The sequence below is a fragment of the Rattus norvegicus genome, chromosome 3, assembly GCF_036323735.1.
Source record: "Rattus norvegicus strain BN/NHsdMcwi chromosome 3, GRCr8, whole genome shotgun sequence".
Taxonomy (NCBI): domain Eukaryota; kingdom Metazoa; phylum Chordata; class Mammalia; order Rodentia; family Muridae; genus Rattus; species Rattus norvegicus.
In genome coordinates this window covers 167,533,215-167,558,492 of record NC_086021.1, presented here as the reverse complement: position 1 = coordinate 167,558,492, position 25,278 = coordinate 167,533,215, and the positions used below count along the sequence as shown (strand labels likewise).

Sequence of the window (25,278 nt, the reverse complement as noted above, 5' to 3'; positions counted from 1 at the left end):
AGAATACTCTTCTTTGCATCTTATTTATAACTTGAAAAAAATGTAAAAGGTTGGTGCTGGAAAGACAGCTCAGCAGCTTAGAGCAATGGCTGCTATTGTAGGGGACCATACACATGGTGGCTTATAACCATCTGTAACTTCAGTTCCAGGGAATCCCCTGCCCTCTTCTAGCCTTCATTGGCACCAACGGCATGCATGTCATGCACACACATATCTGCAAGCAAAATATTCATACATCTAAGAGAAACACTTTAAATTTTTTTAAAAGCCATAAATTTATTGGCTGGATTTGTCTTGTGCACTATAGTTTGTCATCTCCTGCTCTACAGAATAACTGAGGTAAGACCAGAAATAAATTCAAAGCTATCAGTTATTTTTTGAAATATTTATATTATATACTCAATCAAAAAACCCATTTAAGTAGACATTGAGACACCCAAAGGACCTAGTCTGAATTTAAAGAACAATTTGGTAGCAGTAAAAGCTAAACAAATGAGCAAAACCCCCAGAAAAATACAAACATTTATTTTATGTAAACAAATGGTTTGGCAGCCCGTGTGTAAACACATCACATATATGCTTGGTACCCAAGAAAGTCATAAAAGGGCACTGGATTCCTGGGACTGGAGTTACAGATGGTTGTAGGCTACCATGTAGGTATAGGAAGTCAAACCTGGATCATCTGGAAGAGTAACAAATACTCTAAACCAGAGCTGTCCTTCTGGCCCCAGAATATAAATATCAACAGAGGGGCTTGGGGATTTAGCTCAGTGGTAGAGCACTTGCCTAGCAAGCGCAAGGCCCTGGGTTCGGTCCCCAGCTCAGAAAAAAAGAGAAAAAAAAAAAAGAAAAAAGAAAGAATAAATAAATATCAACAGAGGTTGAGTCAGAGCATGCAATGGAAGTGGCATTAGGCATATATCATGATCGTAGGCTAAGACTCAATTGTGGGAACCACAGTGTGAGCCAAAGCCTCTAGGTCTCCGAAGACTTGCTAGTGCAGGTTACTCAAGCAGAGAAACCAGGCAGGTACTCGGCCTACAGAGACAGCTGGGCCTTAATCTCTGGAATAAGGAGGCAGACCACAGCTTTGAAGGGAAGGCAAATAAATACTATGATACTGATCACGTAAAGTTCATTCTACTAGAAACAAAAATAATACAGAGCGTGAAAATCATAGGCACCTACAGTGTAATAGGGGCAAGTACAAAGGTAGAGAAGCTGCTAAGCTATACACAGCAAACGTATTTACTGTGGAGATGAGGCCATCAAGTGTGATGTATCGTATCTCACACTTGTGAAGGTGATTTTTCCACTTACTGTCTACCCAGACAAAAAATGAGATTAATCTGCAAAAGACCAATAGTTTTCAAATGTATTTAAGTGTGTGTGTGGGGTGTGCACACCTATAAAAGGCTGTGGGATCTAGAACTAGAGTTATAGGTGATTGAGCCACTCAGCATGGGTGCTCAGAACTGAAGCTGGGTCTTCTGGAAGAACAAGTGGTCTTAACTGCTGAACCAACTCTCCAGGCCACACCAATATTTTAAGCAAAATACGCTCGTGAGTTTAGATTAAGAAAGAGTATTCATACTCAATCTGCAAACACAGTGCCATCTTTTCTGGGCTGCTCAAGATTTTCTGCCTATGTCTACAGGTGAGCATGGTAGCACCCTGAGAGCCTCTAGCTCTAGGTTTATATGGGGTTCCAAGTAAAGACTCTCACATCTAAAGGTAGGAAGGCTTTACTCACCATTGTGAAAGAATTGACCACAGCCTGTACTCAGTTACGCTAGATGAAAAGACAAATCTAGGGTTGAAGTGGGATTTTACTCAAAGATTCATTAGATGAGCACATAAAGAAAAAAATATGTCGGGGCTGGGGATTTAGCTCAGTGGTAGAGCGCTTACCTAGGAAGCGCAAGGCCCTGGGTTCGGTCCCCAGCTCCGAAAAAAAGAACCAAAAAAAAAAAAAAATATGTCAAATGCTGGAAATTGGATCAAACAGGAGATCAGTGCCCAATAAAATGACCATGAAAGACAAACCTCTCGTTTTTTCATATATGCAATCTAGATATACATAAAATATCTGATAAGAAGGAAGAAGGGAGAGGAATAAGCCTGACGTGAAAGGGAACAACTGGAGCAGGGGGGATGATAGGTAAGCTAGAGCATGTTTTCTTTCATGCTGAATTTCAATTTAACAATGTATATACAGAGGGGTGTGCAAAAGGCTAGTGGAGAAATATAGACACAGTACAACATATACACATGAAAATGTGATAGCCAAAAAAAGGGAGGGCAGAATTAACATTACCCCACTTCTCTTTTAAGTATGTCCTGCTGTGTTTTCAATATGAAACTGCCTTCACAGGCTCCTACTTTGAATACTTCTTCTCTAGCTGGTGGCACTACTCTGGGGATCTGGGGAGCCTTAGTGGGTAGAGCCTGGGAGACAAGGCACTGGGAAAGGTCCTGTGAAGTAAATACCTAGCCATTGATTCTGACCCTGGCATCCACTTTCTTGTCTGCCACGGTGAGAAGTCACTGCCATATGCTACCACAGCTATGGACTAGGCATTCTGCCATGGCATTATTACAATGAGGATGAAAACTTCTAAAACCATCAACCAAAACAGACCTTTCATCCCTATTTCTGTCAGATATTTTGGTAACCAACACTGTCTAGTTTTGTCAACTTGACATACCTGGGAAGAGGGAGCCTCAAATGAAGGCCTGTGGGTATGTCTTTCGGGCTATTTTTTAACTACTAATTGATGCAGGAGAGCCCAACCCACTGTGAATGTTACTACTTCACAGATAGGCCAGGGCCCTCTAATAAATGTAGCTGAACAGGAGCCTGGGACTGAGTAGTAAGCAGTGCCCCTTGATGGTTTCTGCTAATTTAGCTTCTGACTCCAGGCTCCTGCTTGAGTGCCTGCCCTTGCTCTCCTTGACGATAGACTTTAATCTTTAAGGCGTATTAAACCTTTTCCATCCCAAGTTGGACTTGGTGTTATATCATAGCCATAGAAAGCAAACTGGGTCAAACACAAAAGTAACTATTAAAGAAAACTGGTACCAAGGAAGTGAAGTTGCTTCTGTGACCATACTCAACCATGTGTTTATAGGCCGTCAGAACTGATCAGCAGGGGGATGTGTGGAGATGTAGGCCAGAGAAGCTCTAGAATGCTGTAAGCAGAGCTTAATGGGCAGTTCTATTAGGACAAGACATGCCAACAGAGATTCAGACAGTAAAGACTACTCATTGAGTTTCAGACAATGATTTTACTAGGGACTGACAAAAGAATTTATCTACATTTTATCTGTGTTTTAAAAAACTCAACGAGGGGCTGGGGATTTAGCTCAGTGGTAGAGCGCTTACCTAGGAAGCGCAAGGCCCTGGGTTCGGTCCCCAGCTCCGAAAAAAAGAACCAAAAAAAAAAAAAAAAAAAAAAAACTCAACGAGGCTGACATTAAATAAAAGGACTAAGCTGGGCATGGTGGTACATGTCTTTAATCCCAGCACTCAAGATGTAGAGGCAGGTGGATCTCTGTGAGTCTGAGGTCAGCCTGGTCTACAGAGTGAGTTCTATCACAGCCAGAGCTACAAAGAAACCCATATCAAAACTCCTCCCACCCTCTACCAAAAAGAAAAAAAGCCTGTGAGGCAGGTAGTGTGTCATGGGGTGGAAACTTTGCAAGAAGGCTCAGAGCAGGCTGTGTGTGAAGATGTTAATGATGAAACCAAAGTTGTGATGGAGATTACAATGTGTCAGAGACGTTAACGCCCTATTGTCAAAGAAAGCTGTAGGTGGAGTGGAATTAAACCAAGATGGGCCTGACAGTGCATTATAACTCCAAAGGGCACAGGGACAGGATGTTCAGGTCTGTTATGAGTTCATATCACATAACAATGTTCCCAGATTGCCAGAGACACAGTTACAGAATAACATTTGGATTTCCGGGCTTTAGTTTTGCTTCAGTCCCATCTTTCTTAGCTATTTTCTTACTCCCTGGTTTTGGAAAGTAAATGCTTTACTCTGTGCCATTCTGTATCAGATGTTTTTGACCTTCTTTTTATTTGACAGGGGCTTGCAGGTGACAGCTATCTTGAGTCTGAGAGAGAGACTTGGCAGCTTTGAGCGCTGTGGAAACTGTTAGAGTTGTGGCAACTCTTTGAGAGTTGGACTGATGAATTATGTATTATGAGACAGCTTCAAGCCACTGGGGCTATATACAGAGTATTAAAGTTGTATCTGAGAAATTCCTTATAGGTTCATATTTTAAGTACTTCTTTCCTTTCCAGTTATTGGTGCTATGCGTAGACCATAAAAGCTTTAGGAAGTGGTACAGGTAGCAGAAATAGGTCACTGGGAAGTGACCTTTGAGGTTGAGGCCTGACTGCTGGTTCTGGCCCTGGTTCCCACTTCCTAGCTTGCAGTGATGTAAGAAGCTGTCTAAGTTCCCACTACCAGGGACTATGCCACTCCACCACGTCTATTCCATCTGATGGCCTGAAACTTCTGAAACCATGTTTTAGAATAAACTAGTAATAGAACCAGAAAAGTAACTCACACACTACAGAAGGCTAAGTGATGACCGAACTTCACAGTGTGCATATTTACAGTTATAGCAGCTTTGCTTAGAAGCTAAATAATGCCTCTGGGACTTCAAAATCTCCTCCAATGCATAACAACACACCAAGGAGTGAACAGATGGTAAAACAGCACTGTGCAAAACATGTTCTTACTCAATGACTCCACAGGAGAAGGAACCACAAAAGCTATTTCCGTTAGGGCATCAGCATAATACAGCACCTTCTTCTGCCCATTGAAAATGCTAGCCCCAACATCTTCAGAGGAAGTTACTTCATCTACAAATAAGAAACAACATATCACTACTTCAGAAAGTTGGGCACATCCATCTTCTTGTTCATGAAATCTAGCCACTTTATAAAGCAATAACATTTTTTAACAAGAACCAATTTGTAGGTGAGAAGAACAAACCATGAGTGTTGACTAAGTGTCCTTATGGTAATTTTGGATCATAATTCCCCAGTTTGTAAAATATTCTAGAGTAGACCTGGACTCTCTACTGCTCCTCAGCTGAGCTGCTCTCCCTTCTCCGACAGTCAGTGATGTAAAAACATACAAGGGAAGCATCTGCTCTACACCAGAAAGAATGAATTAAAACACCCCTAACTACTCCAAGTCTCAGTTAAAATGCACATTCAAAACCAATGTGATATAAAAGATCAGGACCTTCACAGGATGTTGCACAGATTTCCAGGAAAGGAAATATATAAAAACATGCTTACTTTCCTATCATTTTACCTAACATTACATGACTTCATGCTGGTAAAGATGTCGTACATAAGAAGTTTAGAGCAGAGGTTCACACACGTTTTCTGCCAAGAACCAGATATTAATCCTTGATGCTCTGCAGGCAGTATGTCTCTGCTACAACTATCCACTTCTAGCACTGTAGGACCAGAGCAATTATATACAACATAAATGGAGTATGGCTAAGTTCTAGTAACATTCTACTTACAAAACTAGACATGGGCCCCAGCTGAAACTCTAGGGAGGCACCCGCATCTATTATGGTCACTGCTCCAACATCTACTCTGCCTGTCTCCACTGTGGGGCAGGCCTGAAGATAAGCATAGGTGGACTAACTCTAAATACATCCTCTTTATCAGAGTCAGGGTTTAGGGAGAAAAGGGACTCCGGCCCAGCTACTTCTCTTCTTCTGGCTAGTGTGGTGCAAAGTCAGAACCAGCCTTTTTTTCCTGTGAGAGAAGGCAAGTAGGCAGAAAGCAAGAATGCAGAGAACAGATCTAAAAGAAAACTGCAAAAAAAGTAAGGGTGCTGATGACGCGCGCGCACACACACACACACACACACACACACACACACACACACACACACAAACTTAACCACTCTGGAATGTCTTGTTCCATAGGAGAAATAAATGATCTTCAAAACTTAGGCCGGGGCCAGTGGCATTGGTTTAGTGGGTAAAAGTGCTTGCAAGGCCTGAAAAACTGAGCTTAATCCCTAGACTCCATGTGAAGGTGGAAGGGGAGAATTGTCCTCTGTACCTACATGTGTAGTGCGCTATGCACACACCTGCCACATACACACATGTATTGTATATATACATACACTTTTTCTTTTAAGACAAGGTCTTAACTATGTATCCCTGGCTAACTCTCTATACCAACGGGCTAGGCTTGAACTCAGAAATCCACTTGCTTCTGCCTCCCAAATGCTGGGATTAAAGATATGAGCAACCACACATAGCCAATAATAATACATATAAAATTAATAAAAATCTCAGTCAGTTTCATTCAGAGTTTCTGTTTCTTAAAACCATAAGCACTTAAAAGACTTATTTATAAAGTGGTATAGAAAAAAATCTATTCAGTGGTAGAGTTTACCTAGCACATGTCAGGCCATAAAGTTCAATTCCCAGCACCATATATACAAAAACTCCACTATGCTCGATGGCATATTTATAAAAGTGAAAACTGTGCATATCTTTTATCAATTCTGCTTATAGAAACTTAAGGTTTACATATAATCCAGCATATGTTTCATGGGTACATAGAAATTAAAATTATGGTATATCCCAAAATATTTTCTTCCAACTTGAGTAAAAATTAGAAACTAGAGGTCAGGTCACACCGGTGCTGAAGGAACTATAAGACAGCATGGTCTTGAGCTGAGAATAACCTCAGACCTCAGGAGCCCAGAACACTTAAGACTCTGCCTCAAGCGCTAATCTGTGCCGCTCTTTGTTATTCTAGTTATTCTCAGGTGTGTGGAGATGGGGAGGAGCCGGAGACGGGTGACTATCAAAGATTCTTGTTTCTAGCACCTGGGAGCACAGGTTAGCCTGATACACAAGGTGATCTCTGAGTTCAAAGCCATCCTGCTTCACCTAACAAGTTCCAGGACAGCCAGAGCTGTTACACAGAGAAACCCTGTCTTGAAACACGCTCCCCAACCAAAACAGAAAAAAATAAATAAATAGATAAATAAAGAAGAAGAAAGAAACTGTTGTTTATTAGATAGATTAAAAGTATTTTTACGGGTCTGGGGATTTAGCTCAGTGGTAGAGCGCTTACCTAGGAAGCGCAAGGCCCTGGGTTCGGTCCCCAGCTCCGAAAAAAAGAACCAAAAAAAAAAAAAAAAAGTATTTTTACAGGAAGCTGTATTTGTTTCTTCACGTACAAAAAGCAACACAGCACAGTAATAATTAAGTAGTTAATTTTGTATTGGCTTACTCTATCATTACATCTTTCACACACACAGGAAACATCTATAAAACTAGACAAACTAGGGGTGGCAAGATGGTTCTGTAGGTAAAGGCTCTTGCCTCCAAGCCCAGGGACCTGAGTTTCCACCTGCACTCATACAGAGCAAAGAGTGAACACTCCCCAGGCTGCCCTCTACATCCACGAGCACATACATATCCCTCCTTCCTCAAACCTCCCACATAAAAGACATAAATTAAAAAAGAAAGAAAATATACAAACCCCAACATGACCCCAAAAAGATTAGCATTGAGGAAAGGAGACTTCCCCTTGAGATCATCTGTTTAAAACACTAAAGGTTCACAGGAAAGGGGAAGGAGGGGCAAGAATGACCAAACAAGAAAACAGCAAACAGCTATTCCAAGCTTTACCTTGTTCAGACCCTTCACCATCATCACAACTATTAATTGACCAGCTGGTGGACACATGTCCCGTCCAACCGGGGTGTCTCCCCACATCTACTGACCAGCCCAGCGAGAGCAAAAATTCTAGGAAATGTGGCTGAACATTTCTGGAAGATTCCACATTCTTTAAAATCTGAAATACACAGCAAGCATGAGTTATGAAGGTAATACAAGGATATACTAAAATAAACACACCTGAAGACTGATGAATTTTGAAGCTTCTGACAAATCAAGGTCCAGAGTTGAGCATGAATTTAGGGATGTATCACCATAGTGAAAAATGCATGTTCTAGAGTTGGCTGGTTGGCTGGCTGGCCCTTGCCTCTGGAGCAAAGAGGGGTTAATGATGGTTGAAGACCATAGGGCATGATTTAAACAAAATCCTAAACTCTCCCTCTGGCCAAACAATTATTGAGCCAAACCTGTTTGATGAGATGTTAAACAGGGGTGTGCTCACAACCTTGACAAATGTATAAAACTACAAGCCTAGTACAAATCATTAAAGATTAGGTATAATTAATAAACATGAAAACACCCTTTCCTTAGTGCAAAGGAGAGAATATAGGCAGTATAGAAAAACAAAGTAACCAGAAGTTTCTCTCTTCTTCAATTGTCCACAGAGAAGACAAACCCTCATTTTAAACAGTAGTTTTGGGGGCTGGCGAAATGGCTCAGTGGTAAGGGAGCTTGTTACTAAACCTGATAGTGTGAATTTGATCCCAGAATCCCACATATAACAGTGGAAGGAGAAAACTGACTCCCACAAGTTGCCCTCTGACCTCCACTTACATACCATGGCGTGTGGATGAGTACAAACATACAAATAGATATGAAAACATGGGAAATTTTTAAGCAATCATTCTCACCTGGAGGCCATTTTGACCTCCAGGTAACAGTAAGTCTGGAGATATTTTGGCTGTCACAGTATGATGGTTAGTATTTACTGTCAACTTGACACGATCTGGGACTGTCTAGATGAGGGTATCTATGGGCATGTCCGTGAGGGTTCTTTCTTTTCCTTCTTTCCTTCCCCACCTCCTCCCCTCCCTCTCCCCCTCCCTTTCTCTTCTGTCACCCGTCCGTCTGTCTGTCCATCCATCTTCTCACTATATAGCCCTGGCTGTCCTGGAATTCACTATGTAGATCAGGCTAGCTTTGAACTCACAAGTGATGTGTCTGCTTCTGCCTCCTGATTGCCGGGATTAAAGGTGTGCATGCATCACCATCCCCCAATAAGGCATTTTCTTAACTGAGTTAACTGAGGTGGGAAGAACCACCTTGAATGCAGGTAGTTCCATTCATGGGCTCAATTCTGGACTGATGATGTAAAGAAGAAAGAAAGGGAGTTGAATACAAGCCTGCATGCTCTCCCTGAGTATGGGGTGTGATGTGAGCAGCTCCTCATAGCTCCTGCCTGGTTTCTCTGACATAAGGGATCTGGAATGATAAACTAAATAAGCCCTTTCCCCTACCTTGGTTCTGTCAGAGTATCTTATCACAGTAACTGGAAAAGAAACTAAGACACAGTGATAGAACAATGCTGGGACCCAAAATCAAAGATGCTGCTCAGTGGTCTGAAATACACCGGGTAGCTCCCACAACAAAAGAAACAGCTGCTCTTAACCACTCAGTTCTACAGGAAGGAAAATATGGAATTCCTTTCCAAATGGAAACAAAAAGAAGACAGGGACAGTGTGCCAAAACCATATGGAGAACTTTCTAAAAATAAGACTCTCTTAGCTTGCCCCAGGCCTACAGTGTTAGCAAAAGCAAAATCTTAAAAATCATGATTTTAAAGGCTCCACTCAAATGAGTGAAGCAGCCAGTCTATAAATCTCTAGTCATTTATGTGATGTTATTTGATGGCAAAACCCTGCATGCCTGAAAAAAAAAAAAGGAAATTACAGCTATCAGTCTCTAGAAGTATATTTGTTTTATCCACCCATAGCTCTCAAGTTCTTTTTAAACATTATTTATTTGGCTGTCTTTCTAACATGTGAGAGACAGCCAGAGACCAAAAAAGGAGTGTGAGAGCATGCACATTGCCATAGCATGTGGAGATCAGAACACAACTCTGGGAGTGAGTTTTCTCCTTCACGTGGCTCTAGAGATCCAATTCAGACCACCAGATGTGGCTAGCAGTGGCTCCTTTACCGGAGGCGCCATCTCACGTGAGTTAGGAGACAGGGTCTCATTCTATAACCCGGCTCTCCTTGAACTTTCCATCTTCCTGCAGCCTGACTAGATGAGACAACTGTAGTAGTTAACTTCTGAAAATTTAATCACGAAGCAGTGATTCGAATTTACCTTGAAGCTCACCTGCTAAGCAGCCAGAAATTAATCTCCACTGGCTAGGGAGAGGTTTCAAATATTCTCAAGAAGTGTTCAGAAAACTTCATGGCTCAGCTCCCAGAAGCCCAAGAAAACTGAATAGATTTGGAAGTGCCTCAGGGCCTGTGTCTTTTACAGTTAGGAGAAAACTTGCCCCATACTTTCATGTGAGCAACACCCTAATCTTACTAATCTGATTTTACTCGGATTCTAACAAACTAAAGGACAAAGTCTCATTTCTGGCTGCCACCATCTTCCCTTCTCGAAACCTCTAAGCATACCGGTGCCCTGATGAATTTCATGAGGATGCAATAATGCTCTTTTTACCTCTGGGGAATGTACGCTCACACTGATGAAATGGCCTTGTCTCAGAACCTTAAGATCAGGTTAGGTCTCTCGGGCTCCTAAGGCACAATTAATACCCCATTAACACATTCTGTTATCAGTTTGTCTTCCAAGTCTGCCTTCCCTTTAGATAGTGATACTGCCTTTTAGATACTGTTTGCCTGTAATCCTGGAGCCTAACAGAAAGGAGGAACTTAGGGTGTGCTGAGTCAGTAACAGAAATGAGGACTTTCTTATCAGCAGCTCACTGATACACAATCTGAGACAGTGCTTTTATGGAAACATTCTGTCACTTCAGGAAGTTTCTATAGGTATGTTAATTTAATGACAGATTAATGATAGGGCAATTCCAAGATCACACTCAGCCACAACACTGTAACACCTTCCTTTGACCCTCTCCTAGTCACAGCCACTGTCTAGTCCATGTTTCAATCTCGTTTCCCATCATTCCTCTCAGCTCTTCATTCTCATATCACACATTCCATCAATGCTCCTGTTGTCTTTTCTGTTACCCACATCCAACCGTGCCTTTCTTACTTCATCATATCTTATGCTTTAGCTCAACTGAAATAGCTTACTGTCAGGCTACCTGTAAGGAAGCCTGCTGCTCACGTCTGTCTGGCAGGAGCCCCAGGAAGACGGGCAGCAAGCATTTAAGACTCGTGTCCTACTCTGAAGCTTGAGGCCCAGTTCTGGCCCCCTGTAGCTAACCTTCAGGTGGTTTAGTTTCCTCTGCCTGCCTCATGGGTATGAATTCCTCAGGAAAAAGGAATCCATGATGACTCCTCCTCTAGCCATGCTTCTTGGTGGTAGGAAGGCTCAGGACACTGGGCTCAGAGTTACCAGCACTCAGTTTCTAAATGAAACAAGCCAAAGCATCCATATAAAATTCTCACGGCAAGTACAAATACAAACAGCTGACATGACAACTTTATGTTTATAGCAGAGAAAGAAGGAGGAGGAGGAAAGTTCAGAATCCTTACCTCTTGGTTTGTTTTCTGACCTGGTTTCATATAGAAAATAAAAACTGTGTCAAAAGGCCGGCATGGCAAGAGATCCAGATACCCAATGTCATCAAAAAACCCAGGTATGGTAGAATCGAGTGCAATAAGGTGAGGAGGTAGGCGACTATTTGCAGGTTCCTGTCACACAAAGACAAAGGAGCAATTGTTATCACTGCAGTACTCCAGTCATAAAGCAGCACTTGGGACTCTCATACTGCAAGTTACTTTATTTGCTTCAGACAACTGAGGTAATAGTGTATATGTAGTCGGAGGACTTTTTTCTCTAGAATATAATGCTTTGTAGACTGCAACAACATGTGGCTGTTTTCTCTGCGTGTATATATGGTGCCCACAGAGGCCAGAAGAGGACATAGGATCCTCCTATGGGGCTGGAGCTACAGATAGTTGTTAGGCGCCACAAGGGTGCTGTGAATTTAATCTGTATCTTCTCTAAGAGCAGACGGTGTTCTTAAAAGCTGAGCCATCTTTCCAGGACCTTCAGAACTTTTAAAAAAATGTATTTTAAAAACTTATCCATTGCTAATACAGACACAATACAGTACAGTTACTTTGGAAGATAAGTGACAGTTTCTTGCCAACATACTGTCTTCAATACAATGCAGCAACTGTACACCTTGGTATTTTTCCCAGTACAAGAAAAACATAACCACAGAAAATGATGGATGTTTATATAACGGCTTCAGTCATAACTGCCAACATGTACAGGAACCCAAGATGTATTTCAATAGGTAAATGGATAAACAAACTGCTTATTAATAAAAATAAATGACGTATTAAGTCCTAAAAAAAGGCATGCACGAATTTTAAGTTCCCTGTTGCTAAGTGGAAAAATAACAGTGTGAGACTGTGTTGTACACGACTCTAAACATATACCATTAGGGAACAGGTACAACAACACAGAAATAGCACAAAGACCAGTGTTTACAGGGATCTGTGGTGGCGGTGGGAACTCTGCACACAGAACATGCATGTGTCCATACATGGATACACACACAAGTAACGTAGTATTTTTTAAATCCTGCAATGGTGGGCATGTCTCATACAATTTGTCAGAACTTACTAGCCTGTTGCAATAATGAACTGTAATGCAGATTAGAAACTCCAGTTAATAATCCACAGCTATATGCTTATCTGCTGTAGTAAACACACCACGTCAATGGAAGTCACTACCACAGAAAGTCTGGAAGCTGGACCAACCTGGTCTACAGAGTAGTTGGACCCCTCCACCCCTCCTCCCACGCTTCTTGCTTGGCTACTCTATAAACTCTTGAAAGATAAAAAATCCATTAACTTAAATGCATTTTGGGAGCTGGAGAGATGGCTCAGTGGTTAAGAGCACTGACTGCTCTTCCAGAGGTCCTGAGTTTAATTCCCAGCAACCACATGGTGGCTCACAACCATCTGTAATGGGATCCGATGCCCAATTCTGGGTTACATTAAAACAGAACACACACACACACACACACACACACACACACACACACACACACACACAATAGATAAATGAATTGTATTTTTGCTTCATTTTTCTTCTAATCACTAATCTTCTTTGATCTTGTCAAACAAAATTTTAACAAAACAAGGTTTTGTTGGCAGTGGTATTTGTTTTTGTTGTTTTAGGAAAGCCACTTTCAGGGGTGCTAAGAATCACCCTTTTTCACACAGGGGGATTCTGAACTTGACATGTTAATTTGATTTATTAAGAGTTGGGAAATACTGACCACAGACATTATCTTCCTGATATAAAACGGAAGTCACAGTAGAAGATTACAAATAGTCCCAATGACAATTCAGGATGGATTTTTTTGGTTTTGTTTTTCAGGGATGGGGAGTTATTATAGATCTTTGTCTGATCTGGAACTCTCTCTGTTCTTAAGCTTTGAACCTAAGCTCTGCCTTGAACTTAAGAGATCCACCTATCTTGGCTTCCCAAATGCTGGGAGTAAAGGTATGCTCAGATTTTTGCCATTCAGTGAATTTTCTTGAAATATAGTCAGACCTCCTAGTTTTCTACTTTTACTTTGAATTGTGGATGAGGAACTGTGAGTGCTGCATGCTGCAGATGCCACGTGAGCAGTGTTCACGTACTTGTGATTTTCCTTGTTTCTTTCTGTAGCTCTTGTACAAAGTTTTTCAGGGTAAATGTAATTTGTGTTACTATTTCAGTGGCGGCTGGGGTATTTTCACATTCCTTGGGTAGTGTGTATATATGTATTTGTTTATTTTTGAGATAGGATCTCATTATGTAGTCTTTGTTAGGCCACAACTCAACTATGTAGACTAGGCTGGCCATACCCCAGGGGTGTGTCACCCTTCTCAGAGAAGGGGGTGAGCACTAACAGGGGAGGGGGAAACTGACTGGGATGTAAAGTGAACAAATAAATTAATTTAAAAAGAGACACACCCTGCAGTCTCAGGAACAAGACTAGTGAAGGATGAAGTAATTTTCATCCCGGATATTTCGATTTACGTGTCTGCTATGTAACTTACCTACCAGGAACATCATTAATCACTGTAGGCTAGATCTTTGTTCTGTGCCTTCCTTGTTATCTTCTGCACCTATTATTCCCATTCTCTGGTCTTTCACTCTGCATTTATTTATTTAGAGACAGGGCCTCGCTATGAACCCTGGCCAGCTTGGAACCCACGCTGTAGACCAGGCTGGTTTCTAACTCAAGAGATCTGTCTTCCTGTGTCTGCCTCTCAAGCGTAGGACTAAAGGCGTGCACTATCGTATCAGGTTCTTTCATTTTCCATTTTAAGAGGTTTTATGCTTACATTCCACATCTCAAAATAATTTCTACAGTATAAAATATATTCTCTCTATATGCTGCAATCCAAATCAATTAGCAACATCTTTCTGCTTTCCTAAAAAATTAAATGACACATGTCCAGGTCTGTGGTACTTTTCAGGCAAGTTATCTACCTATCTACCTACCTACCTATAACACTAGGGTATAGGGCCCTCCCCTTTTAAAGACAGGATCTCACTATGTAGACCAGGCTGGTCTTGAACTTTTTTGTCTCCACTTAAGCACGAGTCACCATGACCAGCTAATCTTACCAACTGTGTAACATAAGAGTGTGTGGCTTGGGGTGGAATACTGCAGATCTGGGGCTGAGGATGTGGCTCACTGGTAGGGTGCTTTGCCTAGCATGCGTATTCAATTCTTAGAACCACAAACCGAAGCCCAGATACATAATAAATGAAAAATTTTACTACAGAATTAACTTCATTCTTTTAAATGAAAAAATGAAAAGAACCAATTCCAAGCTCAGCTTACCACGGAAGCAATCCCTTCATGGGTGCACTGTCCTGGAGCCCATACTGAACCCACAAAAGCAGCCCAGAATCCCACTGACTTGAAAGCAGATAACAGGATAGAAGCTTGGTTTTTTTGTTTGTTCATTAGTTTTAAACCTTTCTTCATTTTGACAAAAGTTTATAGATATCATCAACTGATGGTTAGCTTGTAGATATATTTATTCATAGAGATTTCTAAAAATTACCTTCAATGCCTCTAAGGACAAAAATCCAAAGTGAGAAAGGAAAAGGCGGGCTGTCTGGAATTCCTGGGCAGGAGGTGGGGGCTTACAGTCCGTGACAGGGTCAGGGAAGCTTCGCTTCTGCAATTCTCCCTCGCTCTGCTGTTCCAGGTGCATCTCGTAAGCGATCTGTTGTGCCATCCCACTTCTTAACTTTTCATGCCTCTCTTCTAACTGAAATAAGACAGGTACTTTTAAAGCATTTCCCCAAAATGAAGTTTCTTTCCATTTTAAAACAAAAATAAAGCAAAACACAACAAAGAAAATGGTAAGTTCTGCTGATTAACTGCTGTCTTAGTTAAACATAGAGCATAAGCCAACACAGTTCAAAGTTAGACCCGAAGGATCCCCGTTTGATATTAGTGCAGCCATTTCTTAAGAATGAGAATCTTTTAAGCTGGCCCTTGCTTAGCCCCTAGATGTTAGACAATAGATCAGAAAGTACAGAAAGCACATTCCCACCCACTCTCTAGGAAGCTGCCCAACCATAAGAACAGATGGTATAGATCATATTTACTGCAGGGCAATTACAAGACAGGAAACATCTCCAGGAAGCTGACTGACCACTATAGATTGTGCCCTAAGATGAGAAAATCTATATCAAGTTAGATGTCCTTGGTACTGACATAGCTGTGCTGGCATAGCTATAGTCTTGTCCTGGGAACTCCAGGAGAGAAACATCTGGAGATATCCTTGGTCCTTGTCCTGGGAACCCCAGGATAGGAAAACATATCAAATCAGGTGTCCTTGGTACTGAAATGGCTGTGTTGATATGGTTACAGCCTTGTCCCAGGAACTCCAGGACGAAAAACATCTGCCTAGTTATCCTTGGGACTGAAACAGCTGAGCTAATGAAACTGTGTAATCTTAAATGACTATTTAAGCTGTACATTTCTGTTGTTCCAGGCTCTTCACATCCCTCCTGCGTGAGGACCATGTCGAGCTCCAATGCATTAGTATCCCAAAGTAAACCTCTTGTTTTTACATCAAGACTGAGTCCCATGTGTTTGTAGGGTGGTGGGTGTCCTCAGGACTGGAGCGAGAGTCTCCTCTGTCTGAGGGTCTTTCAGACCTATACCCCAAAATTCTTCCCCAGGACATAATCAATTGCTTTTTTGTCTCCTGTTATCTCTGCTCTGAGCTGTTTTCTCACTTGACTCCCAGATGGTTATCCTCGCCCTGCAGTACCTATCTTTTTAAAGTACTTACCCATATGGATTCCTTACCTTCTGATCAACTCTACATTACAGTTTCACCCCGTCATGCATCATGATATCTCTAAACAACCTGGTTTAATAATACAACCATGCATGAGCAAACGTTCTGAGATTCAGATGTTAGCTCCTTTCAAGGGTTGTATTTCCCTCTCCAATCCCAACCCCACTTCTTACACTATCTGAATATCTACCTTTACTATCCGATTTTGATCATGTTATCACACCTTTTGTCAACAGCCCAGGCAGCCTGTCTCTAAAAGATGTTTAGTTCTTAACAACTGGCCCAAATCTACACAGCCATCCTTTGACATGCCAGCCTCCTGATGGTAATCACACCTTCTTCCCCTCCTCCCTATACGAAAGGCAATGTCTGACCATTTACCCCCTAAGAATGTTCGCATCTATCCTTTCAGAAGGAGTGAACAGTAACTTGTCTTACTTCTTCAGTGACAATTTCGTGTAAATCTGGAATGCTCAAGTCTGCTTTTACAAAAGGGATCTTGTCCACCTCTTCAGGAAATGGCCGATGTTTCACAGAATATTTAAATCCAACATCATTTTTAGGAACTGGGCGAGGTTCAGGCACAAAGAGCTGTTAAAATAGCACAAATGAAATTATGGGCATTGCACATCTCCAACAACAACTGCTAATGATGCGTCTTCTCTCCGTTTCCTGGTCTGCTTTAATCAGAACTCTGGACCTCTGGAAGCACAGTCAGTGTCCTTAACCTCTGAGCCATCTCTCCAGCCCCACACACAACTCTTAAGTTAATGATTAAGGCAGTTTAAAGTTTTAAGACTCAAACTTCTTAATATCTACATTGTCCTAGGATTTTTGCTCTGTTTTTTGAGACAGGGTTTCTCTGTGTAGCCATGGCTGTCCCAGAACTCTGTACGACAGGTTTGACTCAAACTCACTGAGCTACGCCTGCCTCTGCCTCCTGAGTGCTCCAGGACTAAAGGCTTGCCCTACCAGGCACTGCCCTACCAGGCCCTGCCCTACCAGGCTCTGCCCTGTTGCCCTAGGCTTTACCCCCAGTACAAAACAAATTAACAAACAAAAGAACAAAGACCCAAACTTCCTCTCAAGTCACTCCATGGATGTCTAGAAAGTGTGTTTGATCAGAACCTTAGCTGGCTTAATTAAGAGTATGACCCCAAATCCAGATCTGCACCACCCCAACACACTACCCTAATATGTACACTGCACTCACTGAACCTTCAAAGAATTCAGTTCCTTCCTTATTCTGCCCTCCCTTGAGTCTTACAGAGCTACTAATAGAATGCAATCTGCTCAGCTCACGAACAGATACATCTCAGGTGTTAAATTTGGAGAGAAGCCAAATGATGAGGAATTTCATTATAATATTTAAAAATAATTTTAGTAACATAAGTAAATTCTTTAAAAGTAATAATTTACAAAGTACTATACCAAACGCATATTTCCTTAAGCTATTAACCTTATACAGAAAGAAAAGTGATTTGAAGAAACTGAGTAAAATTATTAGTATTATCAGTCTAACAAACTGTCTAGTTCCCTCTGAAAAGTGACTAAAGGTGATTTAACATTTCCTCTTTTTTATCTGAATTTTCCAACAAGTAAGTAATAGCCCCATAATTTTAAATGTTAAAAAAAGGGGCTGGGGATTTAGCTCAGTGGTAGAGCGCTTACCTAGGAAGCGCAAGGCCCTGGGTTCAGTCCCCAGCTCCGAAAAAAAAGAACCAAAATAATAATAATAATAATACAGTAAATTTTATAGCACATTAGCAATTATACAGAACGAATCATGCAAAACAATGTTAAACCTCTCAAAGGTCTATCCAAGCTTCTCTGATGTCCAGTATGCATCTGACTTTAAAGTTGCACAGACTGTCTGAGACGGTTTAGACCAGCAGTCCTTATCCCAACTGAGCATCAGGATCAGCAGGAGAGCTTTGCCAACTCTCCTTACTTTAAAGGTTCCTGTGAGGAGTTCAGTAGACCTGGAATTCTAAGTTCCTAAGATGACTCAAAAATAAATTAAGTGACAGAGGACCCGGCTAGGGACCGGAAACATTCATGTAACCTGGGACTTTCTGTTAGAATATTATGACTTTAAATCGCCCACACACGGATGCACACACAACCGCATGTATATGTACTCACTCACACACGGTAACTTCTCATGTACCTTCTGGTTTGCTTTTGCTCCTCTGGGTAAAAGGCAAAGCTGCTGAGCCCACGCGAGTCTTCCAGACATTCCCCGGACCAGCACAGTGACAGAGGGGAAAAAGTCATCTAGAATAAAGTGTATGTGTAAAAGTTTTACTCCAGATAACAACCATGTAATATACAACCTGCTATCACCTGCAGGGCACCTCATGATTAAAGTCCTAGCTCAGTGCCTCCTGAATCGCAATGCCACAGTTAAGTAGCCTGAGTACCAGTACCCCACTCTGTACCAAGCACTCTTCTAACTCTTCTAACATCCTTGCATCCCTCGATACATAGTTCGGTAAGATGGTATTTATCAAGGCAAACACTCTTAAACACCCAGAAAACAGGTTGGACATCTGCAGTGTTGACATGACACTTGTTCAGATGGGGCTCCTATGGTGTATATACTGTAGGCAGGCACTGTGTCCTCCCAGCAGATGTTCAGGGATGGAGGTGTATTTAAAAGGCCAGTTAGTCTCAGGTATGGGAATTAAAACTGGTTCGAATGCTCTCATTTCTTCTGTTATTAACTATCTCAATAAATAAAATATCTTTATAATTGTGTAAAATTGCTTTATTTTTGTTCTTTGTTTTCATTTTGGTTTTGGTTTTTTGGTTTTTTGGGGTAGATGATCTATGCAGTAAATTTACTTGGAACAAGAGTATGGCAATCCTTTTTTAAAAAAAAAAAAAAAAAAAAAAAAAAACTTGCAAGAGAACCAGAAGGCCTGAAAGGGCACTAGGACTTTGCAGGCTGCTCACAGATGGCTTAGTGTGGGGATAATGAAAAGTAGGCAGCAGGAAGAAAAGGCCAGGCAAGCCTTAGCTCTGGGATAAGGAAGGTAACTGCCCAGTGATGAATGGTGCCATTCTATCTCACAGTAATGCCAGTAAACCTACGAGGAACAGGACAGAAATATGTGATGGTATCGTACTGCAATCAGGGCTGGCTCTCTCCTTTTGTAGAATTATGACATCTTGCTTATAGTCAACACAAGTTGTACAGGACTCAAAGACTCTGGTTACTTTTGCATGTGTCTTTAGTCACTGAGGAAGTCCTACTGTGGTGGGACAACAACAGAAAATAGTATTGTTTGGAAAACCTGAATTTGAATCCTAGTTATATTTGTCTCATGTTACCGAAGGCAAACCACACACCCTTGGTGAGCCTCATAACTGTATGTCTTCTGTGTATGTCTTGTCAGTGAACAATCAGTCGAGTGTTCTCAGCAGACCACGTCTACATGCTAAGGGGGAGCAAGCAGTATGGTGAGGAAGGAGGTGGTAAGGGCAAGCAAGATGTTACACTACCAAAGGGGTATCAGACCAGGTAGAAAGAAAATGCAACAAATCAGTGCAAGAAATTAATAAGGCCCTCCCTCTGGATGCACTGGGAGGGATAAAGGAAAGATTCAAGAGTCACAGAGACTAATCATGTAAGGAAGTAACAGCAGGAGGAAGCAAAGACTACTTCTCAAATCTCTCCCTGTGTGAGTAGTAATGAAACACAACAATGATGGGTCAGGGCAAAGGAAGGAGAGGGGCAGGATCCAAACTTCACACGGAAAGGAAGTGTGATAATAATTTTTATAAATTATAAATATAAAATATCTCACTAAGTAAGCTTTATATAAAAGTCTGACACACTATGATATTTTAGACCTACATAAAGAATCTTTAAACAGTTCTACTTCATATGCACATTCTATTTTCTGACCTCAGTTTCTCTGGTGGTTATCCTATACCTTTAAATCTTTTTGACAGGGCTGGGGATTTAGCTCAGTGGTAGAGCGCTTGCCTAGGAAGCGCAAGGCCCTGGGTTCGGTCCCCAGCTCCGAAAAAAAGAACCAAAAAAAAAAATCTTTTTGACAAATAGTTACTTAGAACTCACAGTCTTTGCTTCCCTGAAAGAACGGAGAACACACGGTTTGAGCAGGAGAGAAACCTAAGAGTGCTACAACTTACTCTGCTCGTTTCCAAGCGGCTGCTCCAGCATTGCCAGGATGACGCTGTTATCCAAAACAAAGTACCGGAAACTATGCTTGTTTATGGTTGGCAGCCTGGAGTATTTGATCAGAGTGGTCTCATTCACCAGGCTACAAGGAGAGGCAGGACCGCTGGGGGAAGGAAATGCGCCAAGCAACTGCATGATACTACAAAGGATGGAAAAAAACAATTAATTCCCACAGAAAATCTAACTGTACCTCTTAGATCTCTGTATCCTTCTGCCTCTCTGAATTTACTGATACAGCTATGCTTCCTCTTCATAAGTCAGCCAGATTTACTCCCTGTGGGATGCTGGGTAGAACCTGCACCCTAATAAGGAAAGCCACTCTCCTGGGGAGGGTAACAGCAATCACAGCTTTCAACTGGCCTAGGAACTGCCCTCGGTCATGAATGCCTCACCCAGGACCACTGCTTCTTTCTAGGACAGGCCATATTTACAGGTTAGTACAAGGGTCCTAGGTCCCAATTCCCGCCCAATAAGAAAGAACTCTTAAGGTCAAGTCAGCTTGAGCACTGGTTGCAACTCTACCTTCACTGTCCAGCATCTTTGTCCCTCCACCTGCCCAGTCCTGCTTCCTCCCAACAACCACTGCAAGCAAATTTCCTCTCTGTTACCCAGGGAATACGGCTGACTGCAGTTCCAAATCAGGAAGCTCCTAAAGACACATTTACAACTGTGCTTGTGTGCTCCAAGTTTCAGGATTATAATAGAATAGCCAAAATATGTTAGATCTAGAAAAGGACATAAAAATCAGCCAGACCTCCTCACTTTTCAGATAAGGAAACTTAAAACCAAAGAGCTAAATGATTGTTAAGAGGCCAAAACCCAAAGCCTGCTGCCTTCCTCCTAAATGTCCAAGGAAAAGATATATCCTCATTTCAAGTAAGGAACTTCAAGAGTTAAATCTCAAAAAAAACTATCATAAATAAACATATAACACGAAATGCTTTCATAAAGCAGACTTCTACTGATCAAGACTTACCATTCAGAAATGTTTGTGTGTATGTATATAGAGGGTATGTATACGCTTATACATAAAGTGAGGGAAGAAAGATTTCTGCATCTATGCAAGAAATTAAAACTCACCTAGCTCTCACTAAGTATCAAGTACTAGGCTAGGCACTTTATACATATTTCTCATATAGTTTCATAATAACCATATGAATTAGGTACTATCATTATTGTCATTTTTATTATTATCACTGGAGACCTGAACCCAGGTACTTGTGCTTGTGTAACAAGTGTTCTTACCCTCTGAGCCACCTCCAGCCTCAATGCCATCTTTATCATTCAATCTCTAGCTTGTGTGGTCTAAGGTCTCTGAGATGGAAGGCACTGTTGACTTGCAGTTTCCACTCCTCCTAGAAGTACTGCCTCAATTTAAGAACAAGAGAACCCCTCAGTAAGTTTGGCACTCTAAGACTCTGAGAAACAGGAGACATCCTAGAGCCTAGTACTGAGAAAATACAGCCTTGGCTTTCTCCCACAGAGCAAACACAGATGTCACGAAGCACACAGACCAGGCGAGCTTGCCTGTCCCTGTCCAATGCTATCCCATAGGCTGCCGCAAGGATTAGGTCACTCAGGTGAAGTCATTACCAGCCTCAGCACATTCTTCTCCTCATGGAACTGACTAGATGGAATGGTGAGCAAACATCTTTAAAATTAAACCTGTAGCTAAAGATTAAAAATCCTGTGAACTTCTGGAAGTTTCTCTTGGTATGCTCTGAGGTTCAACCTCTGCTTTCTATAAGCAGTATTCTGATAAGAACATACAGAACAAGCCCATAAAACTTGTTCATGCCTGTAACAGCAACACCTAGGAAGGTGAGGCAAGAGGACTGCTATAAATCTGAGGCCAGCCTGGGCTAAAAAGTGAGACCCTGCCTCAAAAATAAACAGGAGCCAGTAAGCTGGCTCGGCAGGTACAAAACTACTGCTGTCGGTCCCAACAACCAAAACTGGGTTCCCTGAAGCTCACACGGAGGAGAGAGAAAAGACTCTCAAAAGTCATCTCTGAGATAACTCGCTCTACACAGTGAGTTCTGGGACAACTAGAGCTACATAATGAGACGGGCGACAAAATAATTAAGAAAACGAACAAACCCACCCAAAAACCCACAACAGAATAGAACTTAATCTGCAAAAATCATATAACAGAGTAAAGGTCGGGATTTAAACAGACTACAGATAATGCGGAATATCTTACAAAAAGGAATTTAAACAGTCCCAAACAAATAAGCATAGGGTGAGAATAACATGAAAAGAAAACATGAAAAAAAACTGGAAGAGTCCAGTTAACTTGATGAGACTCTCAGTGTTGCAAGTCTTGCTGCCGTCTCCCAGCAGCTGCTGCTCAAGTACACTGTTTGTAAAACAGTCAGACCTCACAGAGAACACTGCACTGGTTAACACCTGAGAGCGAGACATGGTCAAAGCTAAACCATCGAGTGACAGGATAATAAAGACACTCAATCCATGCACTATGAAAGCCACATGAAGGAATTAGAGAAACAGAGCTACACACACACTGTCCCTGTGTACTGCTGCTGCCTGCAGAACGGATTTAACTACCAAAAGTCTGAGCAAGAGTGGAGGAGAATAAGTTTAACATGAGAGATTTTTAGTTTGATACAGAATACCAAGCTTTTAATAATTAAAACAAAGTAGGAAAGCTTAGGGGACTAGACTCTAAACCACAACTGAAAGCTAAGCATTTAGTAAAGAAATATACCTTAGCAGAGGGAACCACTGAAATGACTTCTGGATTTATTCTTGTATGTTAAGGTCAAAAAACCCAAACAGTTAATATGTACATTGTAAAAGTTATCAAAGACAGACTGGCATGTACCAAATAAACTCAGTATGACTGTGACAGTATGGACGCCCACACTGTGTGAGACAGATCAGTGAGTACAGAAATAGTAAAAAGAGTTGTGCAAAACTTCCAAAAACAGAGTAATAGAGGAGGCACCTACAAGTAGCTAGATTTACTGTGAGCATGGACAGTCTATGTTGGTGCCTGAGATGCAAGAGAACTATATAAGCAAGTATGAGCATGCCCAGTTCACCACTACAAGTGGCCTAGCTTCGGCAAGGCGGGGCTCAAAAGCAATGGTGGGGAGAAATCGGATCACCTCCCTGACCCTCCACTGGAACTCAGACTTCACAGGAAACAAGGCTTTTCATCACTCAAACAGTAGGATGAAATAATGTTTAAGGATGATGAGTTTAGCCACAGAATACAAGACAAACAGGAAGAGTTAAGAGACTGGAAACAAAAATCAGGCAAAAAGTGAGATCATCTACTACAGAACACTGCCTGGGGCTTCAGGGGATAGTGGGAAGACCTTACAAAGACGGTCTATGGGACTCTGTTGATGGCCTCATGAGGAATGACAGCTATACATCAGAGAAAAAGCCGACGGCTGGGCACAGTGGTGCATGCCTTTAATCCCAGTGCTCGGGAGACAGAGGCAGGTGGATCTCTGTGAGTCCAAGGCTGGCCTTCTCTATTTAGTGAGCTAGAGGACAGACAGGGCTATACACTGAAGCCCTGCCTCAAAAAACAACCCTCCCCAAAAAACAAAACAAAACAAACAAACAAACAAAAAACCAAAACCAAAACACTCAAAAAACAAAACAAAACACACACACACACACACACACACACACACACACACACACACACACACACACACAACTAGTGATGTGATTAAAAACAGCAGCAACAGGGGCTGGGGATTTAGCTCAGTGGTAGAGCGCTTACCTAGAAAGCGCAAGGCCCTGGGTTCGGTCCCCAGCTCCGGGAAAAAAAAGAACCAAAAAAAAAAAAAAAAAAAAAAAACAGCAGCAACAGTGACAAAGGGTGCATGTCCCTCCTGGATGAGTTCTGCTGAAAAGTGTAAACTAAAGACTTCATGATGGACTTGTGAACAGAGACAAGAAAGCAGAAAATGAAGAAAAAGCCATTCGGATAGCTACAGTCTGAGGGAGAAAGACCCCAGCACACAGTCAGTCCTCGACAGCAACTAAGCTCTCATAGGAACAATCAGGCTGGAGGAAAACAAACTTCTTGCAGCACGAAGAACTCCCTGCTTATCTCCCCTTCTTCCTCTTCCTGGTACAGAGCAAGTTCAGTTCTGTGGCACTTTATGACTACACCAGCCCAGATGTTGTACAAGCACATACTTCACCAGTTTTCTAGCTAGACCTCAACGAAGGTACTGAGAGTCTAGCTATTAACACAATGCACAGCTCTAAACAAAAGCAAGTATCCTTCTGAAAATCATCACCTAAGTCCAAGAAGAACAGAAACAAATCCAACTAATCTGAATACAACCCAAAAAGCAAAGGGCACTGCGCTCACACAGATATGAGGATCTTGGGCTGCTTACACACAGGTCTTCAAGCCAGCCCTTAGTAACCCGACACTTCCTTCTTGCGGTTGTTTCTCAAGGTTCTCATTCACCCATTTCCTCACATCAACCATATTTTTACAAATTCTGTGAATCTATGTAATCTCTACTTATTCAGTCCTTTCAAACTGTAGATGTGCCTAAACACAATCTTTCCGGTCCCCAATCCAGCAGGCACAAGGGACTTCCTCAACTCTTCCTGCCATTCTCTCAAGGACAGAACCTCGTGTTTCCACGTGACATGCGGTCTTAATTGCCCACAGCGCTGCTCACAGTTCAAGTGCTCCCCGTCCTCAGGCTGGGGCAGTGCTCCCCGTCCTCAGGCTGGGGCAGCGCTCCCCGTCCTCAGGCTGGGGCAGCGCTCCCCGTCCTCAGGCTGGGGCAGCGCTCCCCGTCCTCAAGCTGGGGCAGCGCTCCCCGTCCTCAGGCTGGGGCAGTGACCCCCGTCCTCAGGCTGGGGCAG

At 42.0% G+C, this 25,278-nt stretch overlaps 1 protein-coding gene across 7 annotated transcripts in view; it reads right to left on the bottom strand.

Annotated features, from left to right (window-relative positions):
• Ralgapb (Ral GTPase activating protein non-catalytic subunit beta) overlaps positions 1-25,278 on the bottom strand; it is an 89,632-nt gene that overhangs the window by 13,483 nt on the left and 50,871 nt on the right. For all 7 annotated transcript variants that reach the window (XM_006235420.5, XM_006235416.5, XM_006235418.5 and 4 more), the window contains 7 exons: positions 20,355-20,542; positions 18,364-18,470; positions 16,632-16,784; positions 14,940-15,149; positions 11,388-11,546; positions 7,696-7,861; positions 4,754-4,876 (listed from right to left, as the gene is read on the bottom strand). In XM_006235420.5, the coding sequence (XP_006235482.2) occupies positions 4,754-4,876; positions 7,696-7,861; positions 11,388-11,546; positions 14,940-15,149; positions 16,632-16,784; positions 18,364-18,470; positions 20,355-20,542 (1,106 nt within the window). The remainder of the gene's footprint in view (positions 1-4,753; positions 4,877-7,695; positions 7,862-11,387; positions 11,547-14,939; positions 15,150-16,631; positions 16,785-18,363; positions 18,471-20,354; positions 20,543-25,278) is intronic.